Raw genomic sequence first — 24,603 nt, forward strand, 5'->3', positions numbered from 1 at the left:
GCTGTGCTGTATCGTGAATAAGTAACGGCTGAAGGGCGTTGTTAGGCACGACGCGAAGCGGAGTGCCTGCAACCCCTTCAGCCGTTACTTATTAACAATACAGCACTTGCCTCGAGTACCTTATTGCTTTTATAAAACGATTACTACACAATATTAAAGTAAAAAAAATATTAGTGCAACTTTCATGAAGTTAAATCAATAAAAGCATTCCTTCTGCTAGAAAAATAGTCCCTGACTGCGAACAATAACATGAAAGCTCAAATAAAAACAACAAACTGTTCTCATTATATGTTTATGTGTTGCTAACAGTGTTGGGGAAGTTACTTTAAAAAAGTAGTGTTTGCTCGTTACTCGTTACTTTTAAAAAAAGTAATCCATTACTTTACTTAGTTACCGACTTTGGAAAGTAACTTTTTACGTTAATCGTTACTTTTACGTTACTTTTATGTTGCCTGACATTGGGCAGAACCCAATATCTGTTTCTAAATGTGTAGGCCTAAATAAAGTTATACTATGGAGGACATAACAGGTATTTCTTTTGTGCTCTTTATTATAAAAAAGTATCAATAAGTTCCTTAGGAACAACATGGTAACCTCAAAATGAGTCATATGTCTCAAAATAAATTTATCTGAAAGTCTGTTTCTTCTGGGGGTAAGCACAAGACCTACCAGGCTGAACAGCCTTTCCACTAGTGCACTGGATGGTGCAGGGCCGGCCCTGGCCAATTTGCTGCCCTAGGCAAGATTTCACCTGGTGCCCTTTAGAATCACAGAATCACAATTGTGTTCCAATTATTTTGTTCATAACTTACACAGAAACAAACTGCACAGCTTTGTCTTGTTTTTCTTTATTTTGAAAATATTTTGGAAACACACACAAACACACGAACACATCCACACAATACCCTGTTACTCAGGCATTTGATCTTGACATTGTTAAAATCTTGTTTTTTTTACATGTTTTAACACTGTACATTTAACTTAAAATATTTAATTGTGTACAAGAAAACAGCTCTTATTAATGAATTGTTAGTAGCATGTTGTAGTGTCTCGGGAGATTGTGCTCATTGTTAAGGCTTGGTTTTGTCCTGAAACTCTTTCCACACTGATGACACACAAATGGTTTCTCTCCAGTGTGAATTCTCATGTGTCTATTAAGGTCACGGTTCTTTGTAAAACTCTTTCCACACTGAAGACATGTGAACAGTTTTTCTCCAGTGTGAATACTTGAATGTGTCTTAAGTTCACCTGCAGTTATAAAACTCTTTCCATACTGATGGCACAGATGTGGTTTCTCTCCAGTGTGAATTCTCACATGTGCATTAAGGTCAGATTTCATTATAAAACCCTTTCCACAGTGTTGACATGTGAACGGTTTCTCTTCAGTGTGAAGTCTCATGTGTATCTTAAGTTCACCTGTAGATGGAAAACTCTTGTCACAGTGATGGCACGTGTTTGGTTTTTCCCCACTGTGATTTTTTATGTGCTGGGTAAGGCTTGTTTGAAAGGTGAAACTCTTTCCACACTGTTGACACTTGTAAGGTTTCTCTCCAGTGTGAATTCTTGAGGTCACTTGCAATTGTAAAACTCTTTCCACAGTGATGGCACAGATGTGGTTTCTCACCAGTGTGCATCCTCATATGTTCGTTAAGGTGGCAATTTGTTCTGAAACTCTTTCCACACTGTTGACATCTGAAAGGCTTTTCCCCCCCGTGAACTTTCATATGGCGGTTAAGGTTCGATTTAAAGTTGAAACTCTTTGCACACTGTTGACATGTTAAAGGTTTCTCTTCACTGTGAGTCCTCTTGTGATCTGCAGGGCGTTCATCTTCACTGAAACTATTTTCACTTTATGTCTTCTGTCTTCAGAGTTTCTTTCTGTGAAACATTATGGTTTATTTTTACAATCTGATGTTTCTCATCCACTTCAGCTTGACTCTCCTCTTTCACTTCCATCATATCTAAAATGAAGACAGTAAATAGTTCATATTGATAAACCAGAGTGACAAAACACATTTGAGATTGTCATGTATTCATATTATTTTTAATGTGAAGTACATTATGTCATTTCTATTGTCAATTTCTGCTCTTGTAGTTTAACTCTTGTGCTGTGTACAAAACCCTATAACACTTCTGATGTTTCTAATAATCACCAAACATTGGATTCTATCTGTGGTAGGGTAAGTTCCCTCCCAAGTAATTATTAGTAGCCTATCAGCATTTAATGCTGGTCTATTTAAAGACTGTGTTTATGCCACCTGGATATGCGTCACTGGTGACTCCGCCCTTTTGTGTGCGTGTGAGTGTTTTCCCGTCAAAGCTGGAATAACACATTGTTGAGACATTGCGGTGGGTCCAGGCTGTCATTAATCCTCAGCTGCGAGGTTTCACTTAGGCGTGTAAGCTGTGGTGGCATATACTGTGAGCTACGGTACAAGCTCTAATTCTGTGATCATTATCTGTCAGTGATTGCGTTGTGTGTGGGTCTCATGAGAACCATCAGACGATTGATTTGCTGAATGAGCGCTCATAAAACAATACTGCGGTGGATGGTTGCTGCTTAAATGCCTTAGGATGGCGCTGCTGTCTTGCTGCTTCTCTGCTTCGCTTCTTTGCTTCGCTCCTCTGCTTGGTGGCTCTGCTTTGCTGTGTTGTTTGGCTGCATTGCTCTGCTGCATGTGTGCAGATTTGCTTTATTTGTTTGTTTTGTTGTTTATACCACAGATGGTGGCTGGAGTAGGACTGCTTTAATTCCATTCCTGGCCGCACGTGTGACGTGTGCGCGGGCCTCTAGTTTTCGCCACTGGTTGTTTGTAAGTGTGTGTGTGAATTGAGTATTGTTTTCAAAAGTTTAATAATTCATACAATTGTATTAATTAATTTGTTTTGTTTGTTTCATTTTGTTTATGGACATCCTGTTTTGTTAAAACTAATTCATTATTCAAGTTACCGCCAACCAGCTGCAAGTAACACTGTAATTTCTACAGATTTTTTTACATTGTATAAAATGGCAGAGTCACACTTGATGTGGTGATCCCGGTCAAAAATGATCGCCCGTTTAAAGTGAAGGTGAAAGATCACAAAACACAGAAAATTATTTTACAATTTTGCCGTTCCCTATTAAATCCAAGTCATTAATAAAAATAAGAAACGCTGTGACAAAAACTTTGTGTGAACTCATGTAAATGATGCATGCATCTAATGTATTTACTGAACGTATGCACATGAATGACAATAATCTATTTCATGTGCCTTGTTAAAGGGCGCTTTGCATTTAAAACAGACAGTGCTTGTTTAGACATCTTTTTGGGCACACAATGTGCATCTCTTCCTTTTTTTGTCCAAAAACACCTCAAGTGAAACAAGGTGGGGCGGAGAAGAATCCCAAAAGCAAAGTCTTTGTAAACAAAGTCAATAAATTTCAGTGAGATGCAATAACATATTAAGGATAGATGATTGAAACATAAAAACCAACCTATTTGTTCCTCAGGATCTTCATCCTTTATTCTGCATGGTTGTGGATCTGTCATCTTCTCAAGCTCCTCTTTCACCAGCATCAACATTATGTCATGAAGATTTCAGTTGTCACACATGGAGTGATTTCTCTGTGTGTTTGACTCCAGCATTTATTGGTGGATTGTTGTAGGAGGAGCTTCACTGAAGATCTCAATCACTGTGTGGGTGTGGCTGGAGATTAAAAAAAGGCTTTGTCAGTAAAACATTCATAGAGGTATCTGTTTCAGTATTTAATTTGCCCAGTTTATGTCAAATACACTAAAAAATCCCTTTATAAAATGATAAAGATAAAAAATGTAATTACTTGTAAATCCAACTTGATTATATATATATTTTTTTGTATTATTATTATTATTTATAATATAATATATTTATATTTATGTTCAAAATATGTAAATATACATCTGCTTATATCTTACTGTATCTCAAGAGAATCACATTTGACAATAATGCAGTGATATGTAGAAGTGCCTCCCATTAAAATGCTAAAGTGAGTATGCTCCTCAAAGAGACGGCACAGTTTGTATAATATCAGAGTTAAATATCAGGTAAAGTAACCCTTTAGGAAAGATTTAAGCCGTTTCTCAATATGCGTTCTTGTCTGTACTTGCGTTCTTGTGGACTTGTGAAACGTCATCAGTCGCGGCCCAAGTACTGTTCCAATTCAAAGTTTGCATCAAGCCCAAGTTCACATAAAATCCCCGGATGTGTTCTTGAACTGCTCATTTTATCGAGGATGCATCGGAGGAGACTTGTGTGGACTTATGACAGCGAAGTTTCCCATAATGCATTTCGCGTCAGGAGTTCCTTCTTCCGAGTCTGGACCATAGGTCTGAACTTGCAAGTTTGAACTACGAAGGACACAAATCCGAGTTTGGCATACTTGGTATTGAGAAACGGCTTTAGTTAGACAAAACTTCTGCCCATCCCCACTAAAGATTGTAATTTATTCCCCAATCTGTACATGAATTCGTGATCGCTTTAGTCTCATTTTAATGAAATGGTGGCGTGCTTCAGCTCTGCACTGTATTTTACGATGTTAATAAGCTCATTACATTCATTCAGATTTACAAGATGTGTACATTAACTGATAGATGATATCTGTGTAGTTCATTAACATAAAAACTGTTTACATAATGTAATGCAGAAGCAATACAGACGCTTACTACTTGTAGTTTTACGTTCATTTGAATACAAAGTATTTTTTATTTAAAATATATTGTGGATGTGGCATTAGATGAAAATATATTAAAGAAATTCAGTACAAAAAAGTAAAATGTACACAAAAGTTATAGCCATCTTTTTAATGCAATGGGGTAATGCAGTAAAATTGTAGTATTCAAACATTTTGTGTGTATGAAAACATAATATAGTAAAAGAAAAACACAAAGTAGATACTTGAAAATCAAAAGCAACACTACTTGGTACTTAACAACTGCATTTTACAAGCCTCATCTTATTTAAATCAGCAACATTTGCTTTGTGAGTAATTTTTTCAGATCTTAAAGGGGACAGAGAATGAAAAAACATTTTTACCTTGTCTTTGTTGAATAATGGTAGTCTACCCACATTCACAAACATACAAAAAGTGCTAAACATGCTAAACATCTCAGTCTCATAGAAATTCCTCTTTTAGAAATGTCAGCCAGAAAACAGCCCAATCTGAAAAACTGATGCTTATGACATCACAGGCATCCAACTGCCCATCCACTTTAAAATAATTGGCTACATTTTTTGAGTGGCAGCAAAGTCAGCCAATCAGTAATGAGATTGCAAGTTAAGCCAGTAGGGGGAGCCAAATAGGTGCAAAACCACTTGTTTGAAATCCCCCACCCTAATAGAGCTATCTGAGAGAGGTTTGTAGGAAGCTTCTAAGGCATTACAGACCCAAACAAACATTTTTTTGTCTACATGTCACATCACAGAACAAGGATAAATACTCCGTTCAACCATTCTATGTCACCTTTAAGAGATCAGATCACTATTAAGGAATTGGGTGTAAATGTGAACTATCAGTCTGGAATAATGATATTTATCAACAGCTCTATTAACAACGATGTGACTGAGACAAAAACATTTCATGAAGACTGATTGGTCTGTTAACAGCTCTATTAACACTATTGATTTTTTCACTGTGAGGTTATTTGCACAAATGAAACAAACCTTTCAAGAAAAAACCTTTCAGAGCCTCATGCAAAGCATTCTGGGAACCTCATCAACCTTTTTCTGTTTTTTTCATTCAGATTTTGGTTTCCAGAATGCTTTTCATGAGGCTCTTATTTAATAGTTTTATTCTGTAAAGACAAAGACTTGTTAATAGTGATTTAAAGTTGAACAAACTGTTGCAAGTAAATAACAAATTTAAATCTACAGTAAGTTACTGGCAAACAGCAGACAATAATACTGTAATTTCTACAGACATTTTTAACAGTGTTAAAATAAGTAAATAAACATGTTTAGCACTTTATTCACTTTTATTAGTACAATGCTATTTTTGAACACAACTATTAATGCTACGATAACAGTGTTCTGTGTCCCGAACAGATTCAAAGCATGTGACAATCATTTTAGTGGTCATACAGTTATAACTTTTATTACTGGGGTCAGCATCACATGTAATGGATAATCAAGAAAAAACATTTGTAAAATGATCTGATAAATAGAAACGGTCATAAAATTTTAGAATAAAAAATAACACGGCATATGTTTTTAACTATTTGAAGAGGGTCTGGAATCATATAGACCCCCAAAAGACCATGAAACAGAAAGCGAGCTGATGAAAGATGAAACAATAACAGCTGCAGTTATGGTGCAGCAGAAACAGCCCAAAGTGAGGTGCAGTCCACAGTATTAATGACATTTCTTTATGACCGTTTTCCATCATGTTTGTTTACTGTGAAGTCATGTTTGACCACGAGAGACATCGCAAGACTTCTATGTTCTCTGTCAAGACTCACAAACAACAAAGATATGAGGTGTGCTGTGATGACCACATACTGGCAATTAGGGTGGCGATTCGTGCCAGTTCCGTCAGACACGTCCCGAACATGTTTTCGGGTTCGTTCTCCGGAAGTCGCGTTGGTCGACCGCATCCGTCATCAAGGTTTAATATTTCGGGTTTAATTTCAGAAAAGCAACCGTTACATTTCAAGGTAAGAATGAAACTACAATGATTCTATGTCTTAAAAGAAATAAATCTTAATTTTCTAATGCATTTTAACTGAAATGTGAGAACCTCGATGACGTATGCGTGCGACTTCTGGAGAACGAACCCGAAAACATGTTCGGGACGTGTCCGGCGGAACTGGCACGAATGGCCACCCTACTGGCAATCCACATACTATAGGAACAAAACTGATAAATCCTATACACTATATTCCCAAAAGTTTTGAGACACCCCTCCAAATCATTGAATTCAGGTGTTTCAATCACTTCCAGTGAAAGGAACTCTTAATGCTTCATCATACCAAGACATTTTGGACAATTTCATGCTCCAAACTTGGGGGAACAGTTTTGGGATGGCCCCTTCCTGTTCCAACATGACGGTGCACCAGTCCACAAAGCAAGGTCCATAAAGACATGAATGAGCGAGTTTGGTGTGGAGGAACTTGACTGGCCTGCACAGAGTCGTGACCTCAATCCAGTAGAACATCTTTGGGATGAATTAGAGTGGAAACTACGAGCTAGACCTTCTCGTCCCACATCAGTGTCTGACCATATAAATGTGCTTTTAGAAGAATGGTCAAAAATTCCCATAAACACACTCCTAAACCTTGTAGAAAGTCTTCCAAGAAGAGTTGAAGCTGTTATAGCTGCAAAGGGTGGACCAACTCAATATTAAACCATATGGATTAAGAATGGGATGTCATTTAGGTTAATGTGCATATAAAGGCAGGTGTCCCAAAACTTTTGGCAATAAAGTGTATTTTTTCTCATCATGTTTGTGGTCTCTGGTCTGATAAGATTTAATACATCTTTTGGTGGGCCCTAGCTTAATGATGCGTTCAGACCAGTCAAGCAAGAGCGATTTTAATGTTAAGTCAATATGAAGACGTGCGAGGTCTCACGGTGCGAATGAGGCGTTTAGTGCGGCGTGTATGACGCGATTCTGTCTTTTGAATTGGGAGTTGCCGCGGCAAATGAGCGAGTTGAAAAATTTGTACTTTGGCGGAAAATCGTGCTGCGTTAACCAATCAGGAGCTTGCTCTAGTAGTGAAGTGATTACAGAAAGCGAACGGAGTCGCAGAAGCCCCTCCCATGACGCAAATTTCCGAAAGTCTCGATGACTAGAATTTCACATTCGAATGAAGTGAGTAAACTCAAAGGGGTGGTTTCCCTGACAGGCATAAACTTAATCCAGGACTAGGCCTTAGTTTAATTATGAAATATAACTAGTTTTAACAAACATGCCTAACTAAAAAAAAAATACCTGTGTGCATTTTGAGGCAAAACAAAGAGCACTGATTTATTTTAAGATATGTAAGTGCAATTTGTTTTTTAGTTTGTACAGCTCTTAAAAATGTTGTAGTCTAGGACTAGTCTAATCCCTGTCCGGGAAACCGCCCCATAATGTTCAAGCGGCAAACTAGACGCGATTTTGACGCCTCAAACGTGGCTGGTGTGAACCCACGGTAAGACTTTACATATGCACTCATGACCACTCGTGTGTATCTTCTGATTCATAATAAACTCATAACTGCACAGAAGAGTTGAATGTCTTTTCTTCAGAATGTAAGCGCTGGTGATTTCTGAGACTTGTTTCCCACATAAAACTCTTTCCACAATGAGGACATGCAAACGGTTTCTCTCCAGTGTGAAGTCTCATGTGAGTCTCAAGGTAACCTTTTGTTTTAATAATCTTTCCACACTGAGGACACGTGTAAGGTTTCTCTCCAGTGTGAACTCTCTTGTGTTTCATAAGGTAACCTGTAGATGTAAAAGTCTTTCCACACTGAAGACATGTGTAAGGTTTCTCTCCAGTGTGAGTCCTCATGTGTTTCATAAGGTAACCTGTAGATGTAAAAGTCTTTCCACACTGAGGACATGCAAACGGTTTCTCTCCAGTGTGAAGTCTCATGTGAATCTCAAGGTCACTTCTGTCTCTGAAACCCTTTCCACACTGAAGACATGTGAACGGTTTCACTCCAGTGTGAGTTATAATGTGTTTCTTAAGGTAACTTGAAGATGTAAAACCCTTTCCACACTGTTGACATGTGTATGGTTTCTCTCCAGTGTGAATTCCCATGTGTTTCGTAAGGCTAGATTTAACTGTGAAACTATTTCCACAAAGATGACACGTGTATGGTTTCTCTCCAGTGTGAGTTCTCAGGTGAGTCTCAAGTTTACTTCTAGATCTGAAACTCTTTCCACACTGTTGACATGTGTATGGTTTCTCTCCAGTGTGAATTCCCATGTGTTTCGTAAGGCTAGATTTAACTGTGAAACTATTTCCACAAAGATGACAAGTGTATGGTTTCTCTCCAGTGTGAGTTCTCAGGTGAGTCTCAAGTTTACTTTTAGATCTGAAACTCTTTCCACACTGTTGACATGTGAAAGGTTTCTTCTCACTGTGAGTCCTCTTGTGATCTGCAGGGCGTTCATCTTCACTGAAACTATTTTCACACTTTATGTCTTCTGTTCTCAGAGTTCCTTTCTGTGAAACGTTATGGATTATTTTTAGATTCTGATGTTTCTCATCCACTTCAGCTTGACTCTCCTCTTTCACTTCTATCATATCTAAAATGAAGACAGTAAATCGTTAAAACTGATAAACCAGAGTGACAAAACACATTTGAGATTCTTTGAAAAAAGCAACATGGCGTGGGTCTGTTATGTGTTATCTTTCATGTGAAGTACATTATATCATTTCTATTGTTAATATCTGCTCTTGTAGTTTAACTGTAGAAGAGCATTGCATGGAGATCACAGTCATTTAATCCACTGAAGGTTGCTTTGGATAAAACTCTTTACCTGATGTTTCAATCTAATTCTACTGAATCTATTATAGATGCAGAACGTTATCATCTCATGGATTTTAGTTTATTTTCCCCTCATGTTTCTCAATGTTTTTATGATTATTCCTCAACCATCAATAATAAAGACTGAAAAATAGACACCAACCTATTTGTTCCTCAGTATCTTCATTCTTTATTCTGCATGGTTGTGGATCTGTCATCTTCTCAAGCTCCTCTTTCACCAGCATCTACAATATGTCATGAAGATTTCAGTTGTCACACATGGAGTGATTTCTCTGTGTGTTTGACTCCAGCATTTATTGGTGGATTGTTGTAGGAGGAGCTTCACTGAAGATCTCAATCACTTAATGGGTGTGGCTGGAGATTTTAGAGAGGCTTTGTCAGTAAAACATTCATAGAGGAAGGGGTGCACAAAAATTTGGGTCGTTGAAAATTTCAGTCGAAAATGGCATTATCGGTTTTGGGCTGAAAACCCCCCACCAAAATGAATATTGCGCCCAATCCTTGAGCAAGGCTTAGGTTTCCTCCTCCTTTCAGAACATTCCCTGTAGGCTATTTTTAGGTTTCATTCGATAACCTAAAGATACATTTTCCAGAATGTTCCATGTGGGTTATTTTTAGGTTAGAGCTCAATGTAGCCGGAAGTCATTCATTTTCAATGAGAGCCGGTGTTGAGCATATTACAACAATGTATGATTAACAAAGAATAATAGTCAACTTTATTATTGTTAATTTTATGAAATAAGATGACGTATGCAGCTTGCAAATGCAAACTCCGGAGGCTACAGTTTTCGGACTGAGAAACGACCAATATCTTGCCTCATTGTTCCGCCCCCAAGCCAGCAGGTCATCACTGATATCAGCTGCCTTCCCTTGCAAATAGCGCATTAACTCCGCATCTGCTGGCTGTTTGCATTAACACGAACCTGAAGACATCTCACAAGCGTCCCAGCCCTAACTGTCATAATATTTCTGTCTTCACCACGGCACCGAATAATGAAATGCGTCCATAAGAACATGTCTGTCATTGAACGCAAGTAAATTAAAACAAAGGACAGTATGAGAGTTCATCATTTGTGCTCTGCATTGGACTGTCTGAATAATAGGGTTGTGACAATAAAGCCGCCTTTCCACTGCACACGACATACGCAAACGACAGTCGGAGTTCTCCCCCTAGTGGCAGTCGTAATGAAGTTTCTGTTTAATCGTATATGGGAGGGAAGATCATTCCAGCGCAAGAGGCTTCATTCTAATATTTTTTACCATGGTGGAATAAATAAATGAACGCAAATGAATGAAACAATAAACAGCTATGCATATATGACAAAGATTGCCAATATTTTTTTGAGAGAACATATAAAGACAAGATTAAAATAATTACATACACAAATTAAATTAATAATGTATTTATTATCAGTAATCAATAGTCTTTTTTTAAGGATTCAAGTGTAACTAATAAAGTTTAACCAAAAGGATTAATAATTTTCACCTCACACACAGTTTGTGATTGGAATACAATGAAATACATAACTTCCGGTCGGCATATCGCATGCGGTTTAGTCGCACAAGTTCAAATTTTTTAACGCATCCAACCGTCAAAACGGATCTGATATTTACGCATCCGCAGATGGTCGGCACCTCACGCATCCGCTTTGCGACTCTCCATAGGAAATGAATGACTTCCGGCTTATCGGCCGTCGTTTGTCGTGTGCAGTGGAAAGGCAGCTTTAATCGGGCAAATGCGCGTTTTCTCAATGAATGAATTTGAATGAATTACGGTGAAATGCAGCAACATCCAAAAGCCAGGGGGCACTCTCGCTTAGAATCACCATTTGTGCCACAGAAGAAGTAGCATACCAAACACTATTCCAGGAAATGTCTAAAGGAATATTTATATCGCTGTTCTTCAGATTGTTTCAGGTATTTTCATGATAATAAAGAATATTTTAAATGATTGTGTTTGACAAGTGTTGCTTTTTTAAATGCACGTTATAAACGAGTCAAACTTGCAATGATTTTAGATTGATAAGGACTTCCTACTGATTATGGAGCCGTAGTACATGCACAAGCTGTGCATGAAACACTGAATCGGAGCCTTACAATTCTGAATCAATTGTAGACAGTTCTTTTTAATGGGAGCGCGATGCATCGATGCACATCCCTACTGAATAATCCTAAAATAAAAACTGCATGTAAACAGGAGTGAAGAGGTTAGCTCCAGTCATGTAAATGTCTTACTGCGATTAAGTCCTTACTCTGATTATTAGAAATAATCAGGGCCCGGTTCCCCGATAACGTTCACTCTTAGCGTGCTAAGAAGACTCAAAAAGATATATCTTACCAAAGTTGTTGATCTTCCTAAGTGTGTTCCCCGAAGTGTCTCTTAGGAAGCTTCTTAACACGCAGCCTCTAAGTTCGACGTACAATGGTGCTGTCCCAAGTGAAGGTACTGAATTATTTGCGATCGATCACTCAGGGATCGATTTTCCACTTCACGCGAATGTGCATTACGTCGTTAAGAAAGACAACACGTTATATACAAATGGAACATTACTCAAATTATTCCAGTCACATTTATTTTAACATAATTTAAGTTATCCGTAAAATATAGACTATTAATTAAATGATCAAATTGTCAGTAATACGGGTAGACGAACCGGGTATCCCTCGCTATTTATCCACCCTCCTTATCCCATTGTGCCACTTGTGCCGCTTCTTGACAAGGGTTTTGACTTTAAAAAAATATGTAATACACTTTTATACGAATGTTAATGTACTTAACAATCAGAATTGATTGGCAAGCAGCTGCAGTATTTCTGTTTAATGCAGTATTGCTTACCATTAATGTTTTCAATAAAAAGCAACCTAGTTAGATAGAGAATATGGTCTGAGAAGATCTAGCAGCTCCATAATGAACTGTCTTGGAAGGCGATTTTTTTTTTTAGCCACGTCAGGCAAAATGTCAAAAGGTTTAAGGGTTGACGAATAAAAAGTTGGCATGGACTAAACAGTTACGCGGCCGGTGTTGTGTGGAAGTCTATTCCCCCTATGTTTCCTTTTAGTTTAGTGTTTTTATAGCATTTTTATGACATTATATGTTTATTCTTTATATACATTGAAAGTTTTAATGGCTACTGAGATGTATGTGTGTGCATTTATGTAATGTATCTTGACTGTTCTTGATTATAAGTCAATTATTTTTACAGTATGAATCATATTATATGTTTAATATATAATAATTATGTTTGGAAACATAACATTTTTAAAACAAACAGTAGAGAAAAAAGAAAAGAAAAAGACAGGCTATATGTTAAAAGACATAAAACTGTCAAATATGAAATATTTAATAAATTGTATAATAGAATACATGATATTATTGCTTTTTAGTGTAACCAATTGAAATCTTTAATCTTTCTAAATAAATTATAAATGTAAGGTGATGAAAACGCAATAAACATATAGGGAACAGACTTCAATGAGGAACAAACACCGGCGCCGTCTTTGATTCAATAGTTCTGATACCAAATAAAGTCAACTGCATAAATAGTCCTGTATCCATTGCAAACATATTTTATTATAAGTCTTAAAAATGTCCATAACATAAAATCATTGTCAGCATAGCATAGTTTGACTTGTACTGCGCTGCGCTGATTTCTAAAGACTGTGGCGATAGCGTTTTGCCCTCAAACAACGGTAAGAGAGAGCCTACGAATGGTCCAGACCAACCTTACGAAAGTGTGACTTACAGAAGATATACTTAGCGTACGAACCTTTTGGGAATCGTGCCATAGAGTTAAGAGAGAGGTAAAGGAATAGGTTAAGAACTACTTAGCGATAAGAACGTTTTGGGGAACCGGGCCCAGATTATTGGTGTACATGTAAACATACTCACGTTCTTCCTGATCCCATTTTTCAACCTTTAGTTAGTGTGTAATGTTGCTATAATAGCATAAATAATACCTGTTAAATTATAAGGCTCAAAGTTCAGTGCCAGGTGATATATTTTCTTTAACAGAATTCCCCTTTAAAGCCTACAGCGAATGGCCGGTTTGCAGAGATGTATAGTAACGAAGTAGAACTACTTCACTACTGTACTTAAGTACTAAAAGACAGTATCTGTACTCTACTGAAGTATTATTTTTTTCTCCTACTTCCACTTTTACTTCAGTACATTTTTTCTTTGAGTTTAATACTTTTACTCCAATAAATTTTTTATGTGCTGCATAGTTACTCGTTACTCTCAAATGTTACGAATCATGGTCACATGGTGGTCTGAACCAATTGGAGATAGTAAAGGGCGACCCCTCCCAACCTCTCACTCACAAATATGAGCCAGGGTTGTTGACAAATGTGAAGCGAAGAGAGAACCAAAGTGCGCGAGAAAGACAGAGAGAGAGAGAATGCGCAAGAAAGGGCGAGTGTGCGCGAAAGAAGGAAACCTAAATTCAATGAAACACCTTGTACCTTTACCTATTACCATTTTATCGACTAATATTTCATTAATTCTGAATTCTCTATCGCCATATCAGTTAAATTAATCTGAATTATCTGAACATTCATGTCCTTGTACTCCTGCTACAGCCAAAGGAATTGTAAGTGTCCTTTAGCTTAAACATTTGAAATAATATAAACAATATTATATTCAAACTTTTGACTGTTTTCTTTAATAACTACATTACACAATACTTGTACTTTTACTTTCAGTACTTGAGTAGTATATTTTAAAATAAACTACTTGCAATACTTAAGTACAAAGCATGTTTAATACTTTAGTACTTCCACTTAAGTGCTGTGCTTAAAGAGCACTTCAACTTCTACTCAAGTCACTTTTTTGATAGAGCACTTGTACTTTTACTTAAGTCTGGGTCGCTAGTACTTTATACATCTCTGCCGGTTTGGACTACAGCCTTCTACTTCCCAATTGAATGACATCAAAAAAGAGTTTTTTAATTTTGTGTAAAATCTGCCTGTCAATCACAGTTCTTGCACATGCCACAGATCCACCCTCCCCCACATGCGCGTTACATTAGGCTTGTTTGACTTTATGTGGCACCAATAGAACTGATAGGCAGATGACGTAAAAGTGACTAGAGAAATCATACAGAGAAGTCTAATTTCAACTCAACGGTACTTTGACGTCATCTGCCTTTCATTTCTTTCTGCACCGCATTAAGTCGAATGCTCGTCGAGGACGAGCCTGATGGGAGGTTGCTCGGTGGCAGCTCGTGACTGCTCATCCGAGGATGCGCAAATTCAAAATAATTGTTCGGATTGTCACGTGTGTGGTTCTCTTTTACAAAATGTGTGTCTTGTGTGTCGAGAGATCCTGTGTGCATCACGTGTTTTGTCAAAATAAGTGCCTGCTGCACATGCGTCAAAACCGTTTATTATAAGAGACGCTCACGTTCCCAAAATACACGCTAGACACTCCTTAACAGTACACTCTGATTACGCATGAGATTATGCGAGTATCTGGCAAACGCGAGCGTCTCTTTTATCATAAACCCTTTAGACGCGTCTGCAGCAGGCACTTATTTTGGCATGACACGTGATGCACACACAATCTCTCAAAGCGCAGAACACATATTTTGAAATTACGAACCACACACGACTAGTGTTGTTTTTGGCAGCCTGTTTTCATTTTAGTTTTAGTCTAGTCTTTGTGTCAAGCTGTCATTTTAGTTTTTATTAGTTTTAGTCACGTCATACTTTTTTTAGTCTAGTCAAGTTTTAGTCTACTAAAATTCTTGCCATTTTAGTCTTATTTTAGTCAGACTTATCCATTACTATTTTAGTCTAGTTTTAGTCGACGAAAACTGATGACATTTTAGTCTAGTTTTAGTCAGTGAAATTGTATTTAGTCTCTTTTTAGTAATGCATTCTATTTAACCCATATAGTATAATGACCTAATAGTATTATAGACAAAACAATATTTTCTTTTAGCCAAACCCATTTTAAACAAAAGTTATATTATTGTTACCTTACAGACCCAAGAATACATCCATTCCAGACATGGAAGATGCTCTGATTTGAATAGATATTTATTTTACTATCCTCTGAGTGAGTGACTTGACTGTTCGTAGGAGTCTACATAAAAGTCTACATAATCAAAACAAAAGTAGTCTAAGCAAACACACACACACACACACACACACACACACACACACACACACACACACACACACACACACACACACACACACACAAGGTCAAATGGGTCACACACAACTATAGTATGTGTGAGAATAGAAATATGCTATTGTTAACATTTATAATTGTATTTTGAAAGCAGCACAAACTACAATCATACATATGTAATTATATATTATTATAGTTTATATTTCTGCATCTGTACGTTACCACCAGTGTAGCTAATGGACTTTGGCTTAATCTAATGTGACAAAGCTGATCTTAAATGTCAGTATAAATCCAAGCAATTTTGGAGAATTACTAAATGTTTTTCTTGTAAGTAAATTAAAAGTCAGCTTTAAGAAAACATCAGATGTCTATTAAGAAAAGCAAAGTTGGTATGTATGGTTATGTTCTCAACAGTACAGGTGTTTGATTGATTTAATACTCAAGTATTCAGCGAAGTATGTTTTGTTTATTTAAATAATAAATAAGTGTAGTTATTAAGCATATACAAAACAACGAATGTCTTTAGCATAGATATATTTACAATGTTTCAAAACGCAACGCAGCACAATGTCATTTAAACAACTGTTACATGATATAAATTTGTACATTGTTATACTGGTGGTGTCAGCAATCAAAGCTATAGATTTCAACAGGCTTGTTGAACTGACCTGAAAGTGATGCACGGGATTTATTTTGGACTTTTCTTTTACATTTGGAGCCAGAATGCTGCATCTTCCCGGTCGGAATCGCCGCGTGGCTACAGCTTCTCTCATGCAGTGGAAGCGTTTTGTGCAGCATTTAGTGGAAATGTGTTTATCTTCAACAGCGACTGCCATGAAGAGTCGTGTCCGTAAAAGGGATAGGATCTTAGGTGCACGAGCAAGGCTTGTGGACCAACTCCGCTTCACCTCTGTAACCGCCCCCATTTCTCCGCTTTCCGCATGTCTCGCGGTTGCCGCGTACACTGTTTGAAATGCCCATTAACGTGCAAATGGAGGCGTATGATATCAAAGCATCGCGAGAGCAGACTGCTCCGCATGCTTTCTACTCACTCTCGCAGTACTTTCATGTTTTGATTGATCTATGCAGCGCTAACAACACACGCGATCACCTGCAGTCAGGTGGTGGGGGCGCGGAGATGCTGAGATGGGTAAAAGACGAAATAACGTTATAACATTTCGTCTCGTCTCGTTTTGGTCAACGAAAATTAAGAGACATTTTAGCTTAGTTTTTATTTTGTAAACCACTTTTAGTCTCGTTTTTATTCGTCAACAATATTGCATTATACATTTTATTATAGTCATCGTCACATGACCAGCATTTTCATTACGTCTCGTCTCGTTTTCGTCACGTGAAAAAGGTTCGTTGACGACTATATTTCGTCATACTTTTCGTTGACGAAAGCAACACTACACACGACAAGGTACATACATGTTGTGATGAACTTCACATCGAGCGTCCTCGAAAAAAGAAGTCATTTGCCGCCACTGCTCGGTGGTAATGTGGGAAGTGCATGAAAATTGTAAATATTTGAAATCATCTCAATCCTCCAGAGTTGCTGACTGTAGCTTTAAGTTCCACTGCTGTTTTTGCACTGTTGTAAATGTAAGTAAAAATAATTTACGTGCAACAGCAGAATAGAGGGTATGCACGTGACGTCAACTTCGGCAAGAGGGACTGCGGTTACGCCCAGTGAGTGGTACTCGTAAGCACACTTAATTCTGTCACTCAGACTCAATATTAATGACATCGAAATATCACCTCAGAGTGATGCAGTTTCTGACCATTACCTTGTGTCATACACTGTACTTCTCGATAGGATCACTCAATCCACAACATGCTACAGATTAGCCAGAACAATAATTTCCACCACTAAAGATAGCTTTGTTAGCACTCTTCCAGACCTGTCCCAAATTAAACATGTAACAGATAACTGTGACGATCTAGATATTGTATTAGAAAACCTAAACAATTTCTGTTCTAACACATTGGATGCCGTTGCTCGGAGCATCTTGCAACTTGCTCCCATTCGAAAAAAGAGAATCAAAGAAAAACCGCCAGCTTTATGGTATGACCATCACACCGCAGCCCTTAAAAAAAGAAATTATAGAAGCACAAAGTTAGAGGTATGGCGTGTAGCATGGAAAGAGAGTGTTAAACACTACAGACAGGCTATTAAAACCACCAAATCTACCTATCTTAGCAAGCTTATAAATGAGAATCATAATAACCCTCGTTTCCTCTTTAGCACAGTTGCAAAACTGACCAGAAACAAAAAACAAACAGAAACCAATAGTAAACTTCAACACAATAGTAACGACTTCATGAACTTCTTTTCTAACAAAATTACGGCTATTAGGGAAAACATCGTAGCTACCCAGGCAACCACCACTCTACCCATTAGTTCACTTAACACTAGACTACCATACGAACATCTTGATTCATTTAAACCTACTACAATAGATGAGCTCTCTAAACTAGTCACATCATCCAAATCATCGTCCTGTATATTAGACCCCGTTCCCACAAAACTACTTAAAGAGGTATTCCCTGTAGTGTCAACCCCGGTTCTAAATATCTTTAACTCATCGCTAGAAATAGGATACGTTCCAACAGCTTTCAAACTAGCAGTTATTAAACCGCTGATTAAAAAAACACAGCGTGATCAGGGAGAGCTTAATAACTTTAGACCAATCTCAAATCTCCCTTTTCTCTTGAAAATATTAGAAAAGGTAGTGGCAAGCCAGTTACGCACATTCTTGACAAATAATAGTACATATGAGAAGTTCCAATCAGGATTCAGGCCCCACCATAGCACAGAGACAGCGTTGCTTAGATTTACAAATGACCGCCTATTAACATCCGATCGTGGTGAAATCTCAATTCTTATATTACTAGACCTTAGTGCAGCCTTTGTCACAATAGATCACACAATCTTACTCAATAGACTAGAAAATCATGTTGGCATCAGTGGTCAGGCGTTAGCCTGGTTTAGGTCGTATCTAACCAATCGCTATCCCTTTGTTTATGTAAACGAGGAAGAGTCATATCACTCCCTGGTTAAATACGGTGTACCGCAGGGATCGGTTTTAGGTCCTATCCTGTTCCAGTGTTTCCTCTAGGATTTTTTTCAGCTGTGGCGGCAGGGGGCGCCCATGATGATTATAAATGTAAAAAAAAAAATTTATGTAGAATATAGGCTATAGTAAACTAACATGTATTTTTTTATAATTTTCACGCTGTCATTTACTTTTCCTTATATTTATAGCATATTGCTTTTCTATGTTTGATCTAAACTGTATTTTCTTAAAAAAACTTTACACAGCTACGTACGTAGTTCGGATATTTCATTGTAGTTTTAATGTAGTGTGCATTGCAAGTTCGTCCTCGTGTTTAGCGTACAGAGCTGTTACAAAGTCATGCAGTCCTGTTTGATAATCCGCACCGCTGTGATTGACAGAACAACCGACCAGTTATCTGACATCAGCAGCAATTTTATTTCACACCCGTACCATTTGACATAAAGACTGTGACCCCGAGCCGGTCACACCGCAAATCGTGCAGTTAAATATAAACCTTTATCGGTCTTCAGACAGATCTTAAACACAAATAAGCACGGGACATTTAAAAACGAGTCGAATTTTGGTCTTGGATGTTAGACCCGCATTTTACTCTTGTCTATTGAGTCCCGACCTGCATCTACAACACAAATGACACGCAAATAGCCTATTACACCCGTTAGATCAAATATTATGCGGTTCACCCGCGGGTACCCCGACCCTGCTGTTTCGTCTGAAAACAGATAAAGCAGTCTCACAGTCTGCCTCAAGTTTCTATTACCAACGTTCTTCTCTTCCACGGGAATAATGTAAGTTTCCTTACAAACAGATTCGACTATTAATGTCTTGCAGTCGCATATAAGTAGTATTCAGTATTTAGCCTTTTGTTTTTGGACAAATATCTTATTTAATGTGAAACTTGGTGAGTGTCGATCTAAAGCACAGACGATTGACTGACAGCTGAGCGGTCAGCAGCGCGCTGCGGTTATCTATACTGAATAACTAATGGCCAGATAAGTTGATAATATGAGTACAGTGATTCCAAATGAATGTCCAAAAAACTCGTAATATGTCAAATCAAAAGTTTAATAATGTCTTTTCTCGCAGCCCTGCGCTGTGTTGGTGTAGATATGCGCCGGTGAACATCATATGCATGATGACCTTGCAGCTTAAATTACCCTAAATTTATAGTCATAAAGATAAAAGTAAAACAACATTCGAAACTTCAAATGATGTATTTTTATTTGTGTAAACTCACAATAAGGAGAAAACCTTGTGCTTATTTATAATCATTAAAAACATGACGTGCTTTCTGCTGGTTTGGTTTTAGAGCGCGTCACAAAAAAAGAACAGAAACTCAAATATTTTTTTATTCGTTTTGTCAATTTAATAATTATTTAAGTGCAACATATTTCGTATAGGCTTATTTATTTAATTATTATTTCTCAAACAGAAACGTAGCTTAATAATCCTCTGTTGATTTAAATCTATTCGTGCATGAAACTAAGCCCATGGAGGAAATTATGATATTTTAGGACATTTATTTATAAATGAGTGAACAACGCAAATCCGGAAAGGAATTTATTTCTAGACAGCCAGTCTCGCAGAGCGGACATTTCGGTAGCTTTTTTGCGAGCTGCCGCTGTGGGTTTTGTCTAGAAGGGATACAGCAAATGCCGAAAAGTTAAGGATTAGATTTGGAGGTAGGATTATTAGGATGAAAACAGCGGTTCTGGCTAAATTAGATACAAATACATCCTACAATCGTGTGAAATTTTGTGTTTAGAGTTGGGTTTGGTTAAAGGATTAGGATAAAACAGTGCTCATCCAACGAGATTTCGTTTGCTGTATCCCTTCTATCCACAACCGCAGGCGTGGCGGGGATGTTTTAGGAGTGGCGGGCCGCCACGGTTGAATGTATATAGCGGAAACACTGTGTTCTTTATATGTTACCCCTAGGAGACATTATCAGGAAACATAACATAAGTTTTCACTGCTATGCGGATGAGACCCAGCTTTACATCTCCTCACATCCCAGCAAAACACACACGTTTTCTAAGCTAACAGACTGCATTAGCGATGTTAGTGACTGGATGGCACATAACTTTCTTAAGCTCAACTCCAATAAGACAGAGATACTTATTATTGAACCGAATCGCTACAAACATAATATGTCAGATTACAAGTTGCACATAGATGGCTGCACTGTGGTGCCATCTTCCACGGTTAGGAACTTAGGTGTGATTTTCGACAGCAACTTATCCTTCGATAGTCATATCGCCAACGTCTGCCGCACAGCATTCTTCCATCTTAGAAATATCTCGAAAATACGCCATATACTGTCTACATCTGACGCAGAGAAGCTTATCCTTGCTTTTATGACCTCTAGAATAGACTATTGTTACTCACTACTCGGGGGATGCCATGCAAATCAAGTAAACAAGCTTCAGCTAGTTCAAAACGCTTCTGCAAGGGTACTTACTCGATCTAAGAAGTATGACCACATAAGCCCAATTCTGGCATCTTTACACTGGCTACCAGTTAAATATTGCATACAATTTAAAATATCACTAATCACCTACAAAGCTTTAAATGGCCTAGCAGCCACATACATACATACATGCATACATACATACATGCATGCATACATACATACAATCCATCACGCACATTACGGTCACAAAATTCTGGTCTCTTGATTATCCCTAGACTATCAAAAGTGTCCTAAGCTCTGGAATGATTTACCAACCGATGTCCGAGAATCAGACACAGTCGATCATTTTAAATCTAGACTTAAAACTTTTCTCTTCAACAAAGCATTCACATAATTTGTCTAGTAAAGGTACTTAACTCGCAATAGTTATTTGTACAGAACAAAGCACTCACGGTCATAACACAGACCAACCAAATAAATAAAACCCTTATCTGCATAAACACTTCAAAATGAATTGCATTAAATAGTTTGTCACCGTTTGCCACTGAACCTGCATTAATGACGACAGTGGGGCCTCTGGCCTTAGTCAAATGTGTTGGCACGTATGGTCGGGTTGCGATTTTGGCGTTTTCGTGTGTCTTGTGAATAGTATGCCATACAAACCCGTTTGCCACTGAACCTGCATTAACGACGACAGTGGGGTTACAGGCCTTAGTCAAACGGGTCGACAGGTTTCATTTTCTCTTAAAGATCGGAAGGTGACCTTTAGTTGCCATATATACCGTCGCAGTGGGCCCCCAATTTGCAAAATCCTCAACTGTGGATAATATAATTATGCCGCAATAGTTAGTCTGTCTGAAACTAAGCTGATTAAACCACATCACTGTGTGACACTTGCATTACATGTGAACGGCCCCTACGGTAATATGATTTTGTTTTTCTCTCCCTGTCTCGTCCTCGACCCCTGTGCCCGAAATTCTGTGCTTTTACTGCTTCTATTAATGTAAAGCTGCTTTGAAACAATTAACTATTGTGAAAAGCGCTATATAAATAAAATTGAATTGAATTGAGTAAAAGACAGAATTTGTGTACAGTGTGAAATCAAAGGAAAAATGCGTCTATAGAAAACGGCTGTTGTGCGATACATTGTACCAACAGATTTAACAAGAATTCAGAGCTATTATTTTACAAACTGCAAAGAAACACTGAAAAGAGAAGTAAATGTATCGTCCACTGACCACAGGTGGGTTCAAGTTGCTAGGGTCACTATCAAGTGCAACTAAATTTAATTTTTCCTGATAATTGTCAGTTATACTAACATTTTCGCAGGAGCCACAATGAACACCCAGCCATTATGATGAATTTGTTTTGACATTCAAAGATTTAAGTGCAAAAGGTGTAAATATCCATCTGCTATCTTTAACTGTATCTCAAGAGCATCTGAACATGTGAAAAATCTTACTTGGACACACAAAAAAATGACAATGTATCGATGTTTCATAAAACTTTAAAGTGTAATCAAATTGAAGATGTTTTTAGTCATGAAATGTAATGTGACACATTTTAGATGTCAAAACTTGTTCTTACATCTGTGTGAACACGGGAGGAACCGACCTACAGTCAATGAAAGCCACCAACCCTTACGAAATAACCATTTTATTGTGGTAAAAGTGTAGTTAGATTGATTACTATCAGCAAAACCATGTTTTTTTTTCGTAAGGGAAGTCATAAAGTTCAGAAAAGGTATTCTAGCAGGATCTGTTTCGTGTGTTTTAACGTTTTAAAATTGTTTTAAAATTTTACCAATTATTTTAAGTAAGGAAGAACTTTTACTCACTACTCAAGTAACTGTACTATATCAAAGTGTATGAAATGTAGTGGATTTAAAAGTATGATGTTATAATATAGTAAAGTAAAAGAAAAACGTCATTTTAAAAGCAAAGTAACTTACTTAGTACCTGCATTTTACAAGCCTCATCCTATTTAAATCACAAACATTTGTGTAGCCCCTATTCTCCAAACTTACATGAAACAGTCCGAAGTAATAACGAGTCACCTCCTCGGGGTAAAAATGCGGGCAGTACTTCTGATTGCAGGCAAGATTTTCGTTTATAAATCCTCAAAGAAACGCGAAAATCACGTCTTTTCTCCTCATTCTTCTTCTTCTTCTCTTTTAACGGCTGTTGGCATCCAGTTTATAGGCGCATTACCGCCCCCTCTGCTCCAGAGCGTGGATCTGATAATAGGTCTACTCCCTTACTCATGGATTCCTTCTCGATTATACAAAAATTTAATAAATTAAAAACATTAACCAAATACACACATACACAAATATTCTAATAATTTCCCACCAATACAACTAAATACATTTTATATCTCACTTTTGTCCTGGTTTTTCAAAGCAAAATTTGACTGGATCACCCTGATCCAGATACACACTTTTTCAGATTATCAAATCTGGATTACTAGTGCTTCAAATGGGTTCACATGTCAATGCTGACTATTAGCTATGTTAAAAACAGCAGGTAGTTTAGTAAGTATGGGGTGTTTTCACTTGAAAAGACAATAAAACAACACAACTTTCCCTTGCTTTTTTATTTCAATTCAACATTTAGTCTGTTCTTCTGGACCACAAAAAAACAAAAAAAACAAATGCAGATTATACACAAACACATGCATATATATCATAAAGAGGCTAAAAGTCTTGTGGTTTAGATAGGTAGAGATGACGGTTGTTAAAACTACATTTGACTGTTTGGTCTCTGATGATTGTGATCAATATACTATACAGTGCCAAAAACAGTTAAAGATTTTTTTTTGTCAAAATTAAATGTAATTTTTTTGTTTGCTATTGACTGCTGAATAGGGGATTGTATGAACATTTTTCTTTCTTAACCTACTGTAATGTTTAAATGGTAGCCCAGTGTTATACTTTGAATACAGGGACGTGCACAGGAATTTTTAGGGGCAGTTGCTCTGACCTAAACAAAGGCCCCCCCCCAATTTTTTTTTTTAAATCACGGCCTATATGAAGGACTGAGAATAACAGGGTCTTTATTAAAATCAGCATACATGTTTCCCTAATGCCTACCAAAAAAATTGTAGCCTAGGCTGCTTGTCTGCAAGCTACACTAGTCAACATTTGAAGTGGATCAAAACCTTTCCTAAAAGTTGTCTTAAAACCAATACCCAGTACCCGTTCTTGTCTTAGGACAAGTTTGATGAATGTTTTTGATCCACTTCAAATGTTGACTACTATATAATAGCTAGCTGCTATCTGTCTGATTATTTAGGCTTAAACGTGGCAAACTCAGCGTAGATTCATGGAGATTTTAACAGAGGTGGAAAGAGTAGCCAAAAACTTTACTCAAGTAAAAGTACAAGTAACTAAATAAATAATTACTCAAGTAGAAGTAAAAAGTATGCAATGAAAATAGTAAGTAGCGAGTTACTAGTTACTCATGAAAAAATAACACACGC

At 37.4% G+C, this 24,603-nt stretch overlaps 2 protein-coding genes and 1 pseudogene across 2 annotated transcripts in view; all 3 read right to left on the reverse strand.

Moving 5' to 3' along the window:
* Positions 1–24,603, reverse strand: part of LOC135769018 (uncharacterized) — a 178,654-nt gene that overhangs the window by 39,173 nt on the left and 114,878 nt on the right. The gene's annotated exons all lie outside the window — the stretch shown is intronic.
* Positions 217–3,563, reverse strand: LOC141281885 (uncharacterized; annotated as a pseudogene).
* On the reverse strand, positions 4,744–23,280 carry LOC135769024 (uncharacterized). Its single transcript, XM_065278389.2, has 3 exons — positions 23,150–23,280; positions 9,637–9,848; positions 4,744–9,252 (listed from the first exon to the last, which is right to left on the reverse strand). Exons 2-3 carry the CDS (start codon positions 9,716–9,718, stop codon positions 8,207–8,209), a joined length of 1,128 nt encoding a protein of 375 aa, XP_065134461.1. The 5' UTR covers positions 9,719–9,848; positions 23,150–23,280; the 3' UTR covers positions 4,744–8,206.

This window comes from Paramisgurnus dabryanus, chromosome 3 (assembly GCF_030506205.2).
Source record: "Paramisgurnus dabryanus chromosome 3, PD_genome_1.1, whole genome shotgun sequence".
Taxonomy (NCBI): Eukaryota; Metazoa; Chordata; class Actinopteri; order Cypriniformes; family Cobitidae; genus Paramisgurnus; species Paramisgurnus dabryanus.